A 7,692-nucleotide genomic window follows, 5' to 3' on the forward strand; every position below is an offset into this window, starting at 1 on the left:
TTTCATCTTGGAATCCTGAGTACCGATTTTCTTGCGAACTTATTTGTTGGACGTCGCCAATATCTTGTTCGCAAGACGTTTACAGCCCAGAACTGTAACCTATTGCAAGTTTGCCCTGTGTGATGGCGAACTTGTATGCCGACGATTGCGACGATTTCATCCACTTAATGAAAAAGCGTCTGCATCATCTAGCAGGACGTGTTGAGATATGAACGAACGTTGAATTTTGACGGACGGCATTATAACTGACAATAATAGCGTTCTGTCAACATATGTAGTCGGGAAAAACTGCATCCCCGTGTTCGGCCGTCGGTTTCTAGGAACTGCACTCCAAACGATGGAGCGCGCGAACTACATATAAAAGGGGGAGACACCAGTGTCGTTTGTCACAATGCTTTACTGATTTATTTCAGTTGCTCGATTATAATGGCAGCGTAATTGAAGTCGTCGAAACCTATGGCAACCGGCTAATCATACAGTCGACTTCTGAGCTGCTAGCGCATTATTCAGAGATAATTACCAGCTAGCCAGGGGAACAGCTCTGTGTCGAAATAGTTATTCGGAAGTTGCTTTCCCCTGTTATCGACGGGTCTACCGCTGCCACTGCTGTGCTAGTCAAGTACGAGCTGCATTGCACTATTGTGTAAGGCCCTCGTTTGTGTCGTACACTTTTAAAAATGAGTTTCACCACATAGCACACTCCTAGCCAACCATCATCCCGTTTTCAACAAATCAGGGGCGAGAACGTTGTCATCCGGGATGATGATTGGCCATGTTCGCGCTATGTGGTGAAACTCATTTTTAAGAGTGTACGACATAAACGAGGCCTGGCCTCCTTGCTAGCCTGCGTTTACGCTATCTTATCAATCACGAAGGCAAAGTGTTCAGCTCCGTGATTTATACCTAGCCTCCATCCGTCCGTCCTTCTTTACCTTTTTTTGGCTATATTCGTGACGACGCCCACTTCTGTGTGGCCAACAACAGCGAGCCGATTCTGCCATCACCCCCCCCCCCATCATTTTTAAGAGTGTAGGGGGGATATGTTTAATGCAAAGAAAAAAAGGTGTGCTCTATAGTATGAGTCGTCTAATAAATTTTCTCAAACAAGAAAAAAGGAGAAGGGAAAGGTTAGCCGTGATGTAGGCTTGCTATCCCCAAAACCTAACAAACAAACAAAAGAAGATAAAAGCAGCAGAGACACAGAAAATTATGAAAAAATACAGAAAAAAAACAGCTCCTTCACTGATCCTTGTGTAGATCCTTGTGTAGACAGTCATATAGGACGTATCAGTGAGTGTCCAAGACTTCCGATTCCCGAAGCAATCGCGTAAGCGCAGACGTGACTTCAGCGTGCTGAGTAGGGCCAAGTAGCACCGCGAGGGAAAGCTCTCGGTAGCCTAGATGAGCGAGACGGCGTCGGAGACTCGACCGGTGATCTTCGTATACCGGCGGCAGGCAAGGGGTATGTGTGGCACGTCAGCTTCTACCTGACACGTGGGGCAAAGAGGGGATGGATGCTTGACTCATCTTAAAGAGGAGGAGTGGAGTTCGTGCCACATGCAGCCGCAGCCGATGAAGCAATGATTCCTCGATGCGCGGGATGTGGCCAGGCACAGCATATGTCATTAGGGGGTCAATGGATTTAAAGAAGGCATTGGTTCGTATAGCTTCCTGCTGAAAGGGCTGCGTGCGGTTGGCAATAAAGCGTCGGATTTTCAGCTGGCACATAGAGAGCGGCGTAGGTCATGCATAACGCGTTTCTTTTGGTTTGTCGGTAGTTTAATATAAGGAAGGGTTCTATGGGTGCATATAAATGCATGTTAAGCATGGTGTGGCATATTTCACATGAAAGTGCATATTTTGCCATATCTTCAGGTGCGAGACCTTATTTCTTCTCCTTTTTTTTCTTTTTTTTTTTTTTTTTTTCATTGATGGTTTTGCTGGTTTCGGAACGGCGTTAGGCCGTCTTTCGCAAAAGATCTGGTGATAATCGAATAGTTTGCATGTTTCGGTGTGTTGTGGTGCGGTGCCCTGGCTGCTCCATCTTCCACTGCGTGCATGGTCGATGGACCATACTTCACCTTCGCCACTTTACCGTTACGAAGACGGGCGGCATACTCATTTTAATCGGCATGATGCAGTGACGAACGCAAAGCCATGACGAAGGAAGCCCGAGCAATGGGTTTCGTCCACCAGCTAGCCTGCGTTTACGCTATCTTATCAATCACGAAGGTGGAGTGTTCAGCTCCGTGATTGATATCTGTGGCGCAAATAGTCTCTGTTGGGTGCTGCAGAACGAAGGCGGCTTTATTTTACTGTGTTATCCGTAATAAAATACTCACTTAAAAAATAGGCATTCGGTGCGCTTCTTGAGTACAAAGATCAATGAATAACATTGCATATATTTAGGATTTTCACTGCATATTTCGAATATTTTCAGTGCTAGTTGCATGCATATTTCGGGACCTTTCAACGCATATTTATCCGCGTTCTAGTGATAACTAAGTTACGAGTAACTTGAAACTGTGCCTAGTTACGGCTTTTGGCTTAAAGTAACTGTAAAGTGCAGCTGTAGCTACTTTACTCAGATATGACAATATTTTCCAGGCATCAGCTCTCTAACGTCATTTTGTCGAGACTTCACGGTCCACGCACTGCCGTTTTTATCAACCAGGAATTTCAGCATCCTGTACGCAGCCAGGACTGCCTATCTCCCAACGTGCTTTCTTTTTTTTTTGACTAGGAATAGCGAACCGCCGTAGCGCATGCTGGCGAACATTTCCCTCCTCTATAGAGTTGGGCCAACATCTCCATATTTCTCTTTTTCTTTTTTATACCCACCAACCAACCCTCCTTTTCTTTTTCATAATAAACATATATCCCCCCCCCCCTCCGCCCATGGGAAATCATCTGTGTATAACACGGTGTAACTATGTCAGGGCAGCCTACAAGAGCTAAAATAAAGTTTTTGCGAGTTTCATTTATTCGCGTCTCAGTTGTCTCGCGACGGAAAGCCCCAATTATAAAATCATTTATTCGGGTTCGAACCCGGCGGAGGATGCCCTGCAAATTGGTGGCATGGTACAGGTTGCTTTGATACGCCGTCTTCCGCGAGGACGTTAAATACGGTGTGCTGTGAAAAGAACAATAATAATAAACCGTCGTTTGGAATGCACACTGTACAGCTCCCATAAGTGGAAAGATAGCAGCTTACATTAAAGAGGTATTGGATATTAAACTGCGAAAGCCCAGTTCGGAACTGTGCAGTGTGCACTTCAAAGACAATGTTGTGGCCGCCGTTGCGTATAGTATGTGCAACAAGTACGCGCAACAAGTATACCGACACTCGCTTCCATACTAGTATCCTGTCCAAAATATATTTAATATGCTTGCTCTTTTTTCTTTCTTTTCTGGTGCCAATACCAATACACATCCAGCAACTACCTATTTCTGTGTTCCTATGTATCGAACGAGACTTACCTGTCAACTCCGATCGCTGTGAGCGTGTAAACGGACACGATGACTGCCAAGTGTTGCATGAACAACACCACGGGGCAGAACAGAGGGTCGAATATCCAGCGACCAAGCATAAAGTCCGTGTAAGTGAACGGAATAGAAAACACGGCCATGGCGACGTCCGAGAGCGCCAAGTTCACCAGGAACAACCTCAACTCGTTGGAGGAACGTTTTCCCAGCACCAAAACTACGATCACCATCAGGTTACCCGCTAAAGCCAGGAGCGCTGTCACGCTGTACAGAGCGATCAGGAATGCTTGAAATTCGTTTCCCAGGGCTTGCATGGAGGGGTAGTCAGCGTCGGTGATGTTTATCCAAGATTTATTTTTCTCCGCGCTGTCCTCAGCAGGCAGAGGAAAGTCGGCACCCGGAACATCGGCAGCACTCCCTGGAACGGTCATGACGAACCGCGTTCAATTCAAGAAGCACGCGCGAACTTGCGGTGAGCAACGTGAAGAAAACGCACACGTTGTGGGCTGCGCGGTGCGCGGGCAGAGAGCGGTTCCCGACCGTACGCTTCGGGACGCTCTTGTTGCTCCCTCTCTGTTTCTCTCTCCGTCTCTCTTTCTCTTTCTCTTCCGCTCGTCCCCTCGCTGAGAATGAAGGGTAGCGGCTTGCAGTACGTGAAACAACAATCTGAGGTTAGTTTCTGGGAGAATTGCGTTTGTAGTCTTCACGATGAGCTGTATATTAAGACGTGACAAGGAGGATCTTAAGGTGGTGAATTATGCTTCTCCAGAGGTCATATTACGTGATGAGTTTTGCTGTTGTGCGTCCGTGGAAGTGTGTAACCTAGAAGGTTTGGTGGGACAATCGCGCCCCGGCTTGTATATTAGGAGAGTCTCGTCAGTTAGTGTGTGCACTTAACTCAGAGCAAGCTGGAGAGTAGATATAGTATCTACACCAATGCTGGGAGGTACTTGAAGTACGAGGTACTCAAGTATGAAGGGACGAAAGCCGCCGATATTTCGAACAGAGACTATGTACTTTAAGTACGTTTCTGAGTACTTGTACTTTAACGCCCCTATGAGTGCAAAATGGGTGTTGATAACTCACACCCTTATGGGTGTAAATGCTACACCTCAATAATGGGTGTAACAGGGGTGTCACATGTTACACCTAAAAGAAGGGTGTTTACTGGGTGTATTGACCCCAAAAACGAAAAAAAGAAAAAGGCTTGCTCCCGAAATTCACGGAACACTAGTTCCACTGATGCAGTGCAACCTGCATTTGCAAGTGTGAACATCTTAGCTATCTAGACTGTTAGAACTTTTTTATTTCCGTGTTCGCGCCGCGAAGCAACTGTGGCCATGAGCGGCGTACAGGCGTGGACAGATGGAGAGAGGACAGCAGGAAGGAGTGGGGGACAGGGGGGTTAGTGTGCGGCTTTGGTCGACTTGCGGGGGAACTGACATTCGTTGGGAAAGTCTTCGGAAAACCCAGACGGTGACAGGATTCGAACCCGTGTCACCGGCGTGGAAAGCGATTATCTTCACCCCTGTGCCGCGGGAACTGGTCTCTTACACTCTTAAAAATGAACTTCACCGCACAGCACGCTCCTAGCCCACCATCATCTCAAATGATATCGTTATCTGCCCTGATTTGTTGAAAACGGGAGGTGTACGCCTTTTCTGTGACAATTATGAACAGCATAAGTGTCACAAAAAAGGCGTACGCCTCCCGTTTTCAACAAATCAGGGCAGATTACGATATCATGCGCGGTGATGGTTTGCTAGGAGCGTGCTATGCGGTGAAGTTTATTTTTAAGAGTGTAGAGTTTAGCTAGCTGCTCACTCCAAGAGCTTAGAAAGGCTTTGCTAGCTAAGCCAAGTGCTTCCGCTTTCACCAAGTCGACACTTCAACAGCAGCCTGCCTTCGACATTTGCAAGCCCTGTTGAAGGCTGCTGCTGTCGAACTTCCCTTGTTTGTTCCTAACTGTTCGTAATCTTTGGTTCTTTCTACTTTTTCTTATATTTATTATATTTTATATGTATTATTATTATTATTTATTATATATATATTATATTTATTATTATATTTATTTCTTTATTATATTTCTTATATTAATTTCACAATCACTTACAGTAATTAGCCCTTTACTTACATATACATATGTATTTTAATTTCAATGTCACCCGCGCCAGTAAACCTTCCAGCCGAGGGGTCAAGCCCCTGTCACCTATTTTCAAATTTAGTCCTGCTGAAGGCAGCGCTCACTGCCAAAACGTCGACCCCTAATTTTGACTACAGATGTACTACAGTTGGCAATACGACTGTAAATCTCTTTCTAGTAATTCCCATAATGCCCATTTAATTTTGTTAATGCAATAAAAGTAGCAATTGTTAATCCTTATACAGCTTCCCAAGTCTCTACGTTACTTATGGTCTATATCTTTTCGCATCCATCTGTATGTACCAAGTTGTCCACACACACACATAAGACGTTATATATATATATATATATATATATATATATATATATATTGCAAAGATTATCAAATGAAAAAGAAAACTACAGGAGCTTTGAGCATTGTGCGGCATACACCCCTGTTGCACTGATATGAGTGTTCCAAAATTTAGCATGATTTGTAACATATGTGTGATCGGGGTGTATTGGTACATTACACCCCTTTTACACCAACACGGGTGCTTAGTTGAGTATAGTATAAGTGTAATTCGGGTCTGTCCTCATAGTACACCCTTTTCACACCGGGAAGGGCGTAAAAAGATTTACTGTGTACATTAAGTACACTTAAAATCACTTTTTGAATCATTTGAAAGTACTTTGTACTGTATTTAAAGTACATTTTGCTCAGTAGTTTCCCATCAAGTACTCAAGTGCCCAAACTTGAACTCCAGACAAAAAAAAAGTATCAAAAGAGTATTAAAAATTCACCCTACTAAAGGCGCTAAAAATGACAACAAGGAAACGAAAACACACAGAGAGTGCTATCTCTGTGTTTTCGGCGTCTTGCCATCACTTTAGCGTTCTTAGTGGGATGCAGTACCAACAGTCTCAGTCTGACGTTTTACCAAACGATTGTTCTGTTTTTAAAGAGCATATTTGTTGAAGGAAATCCATTGTTGAGAGGCTCGAAATGTTGAAAAAGTTCCAGTCTTCTATGTTTATGTTAAACGAATGGAATGCAAAGACACGCATACAATATGACACTGGAACAGGCAGCATGCATGGTTCTGACGTTTTTTTTATTTTATTGTTTCCTTCGTAGGCAATTAATAATCATTCTATATCACAATGTGTGATTGGATGACATGATGAAGTAAAGTAACAGTCTGAAAGACACATGCCTTCATTTTTCATTTTGACATTTTACCTTATTTAAGTGCTCACATGGATTACATTGCTGTATGCACAGCCGTATGAAAACATTAGATTGGCTTACATTGTGTTTCGCTCTTTTTTATTTTCTTCATATTCTATTTTAAACGTGGTGTATTTGAAAAAGCAGCGACTAATGCCCTAAAATGAAAATTCGTAGCCTGTTATACCCGAAAATTAGTACCAGAACACCACACTCAACAGGTCATCTTGGATTAGTCGGGGTATAATAGTATTCTAAAAATGATTAAAAAGCCCAGTTCTAGAAGACAACGGAAGGGCAAGAAACGAGACACGCACAACACTGACTGCCGACTAAAATTGCCTTTCGTTGTCCCCTTGCACTGGAGTTTTTTTATCGCATTTAGAATGGATCACCAACCCTCCCGGATTTTAACTTTATTTCAGTATAATGCTATCTTATATATTATATATAATATAGTATAATAAAAGTAAAATAATAAGACGTGAACTACAGATTACAGGAACGTTAACAAAAACTAATTAGTTTAATGGGTAATTTAACACATAGATTATAAAAGAATGGTCGACGTTTCGACAGTGGCACTGTCTTCGTCAGGACGTATATATTATATAAGGACGTCAGGATATATAATATATATAATACTATACTATAATCGGCCGCGATGGCGATGTCCGCTAGGCCTAGCCCGAACTGAGAGGCACGAGATGATCTCCACACTACGATTGGTTTTCGGTTCCTAAGGGTAGCTCGGTGTTTCTCAGACGATTTCAGACATATGTCGGCACAGTTCCCTTAGAGGCCGGCCCAGGACGCACACTCCCCCAGGGCGTCACTCGTGACGTTGGCCACC

The 7,692-nt window shown here is 43.7% G+C and overlaps 1 protein-coding gene across 1 annotated transcript in view; it reads right to left on the reverse strand.

Moving 5' to 3' along the window:
- The window catches only part of LOC135368439 (prolactin-releasing peptide receptor-like), a 58,870-nt gene extending 55,049 nt beyond the window's left edge, over positions 1-3,821 (reverse strand). Inside the window, exon 1 of the mRNA XM_064601692.1 lies at positions 3,481-3,821. Within this exon, the coding sequence (XP_064457762.1) occupies positions 3,481-3,800 (320 nt within the window). The 5' untranslated portion in view covers positions 3,801-3,821. The remainder of the gene's footprint in view (positions 1-3,480) is intronic.
- Between the last annotated feature and the right edge of the window lie 3,871 nt (positions 3,822-7,692).

Source organism: Ornithodoros turicata, chromosome 9 (genome assembly GCF_037126465.1).
Source record: "Ornithodoros turicata isolate Travis chromosome 9, ASM3712646v1, whole genome shotgun sequence".
In the NCBI taxonomy this organism is placed as follows: domain Eukaryota; kingdom Metazoa; phylum Arthropoda; class Arachnida; order Ixodida; family Argasidae; genus Ornithodoros; species Ornithodoros turicata.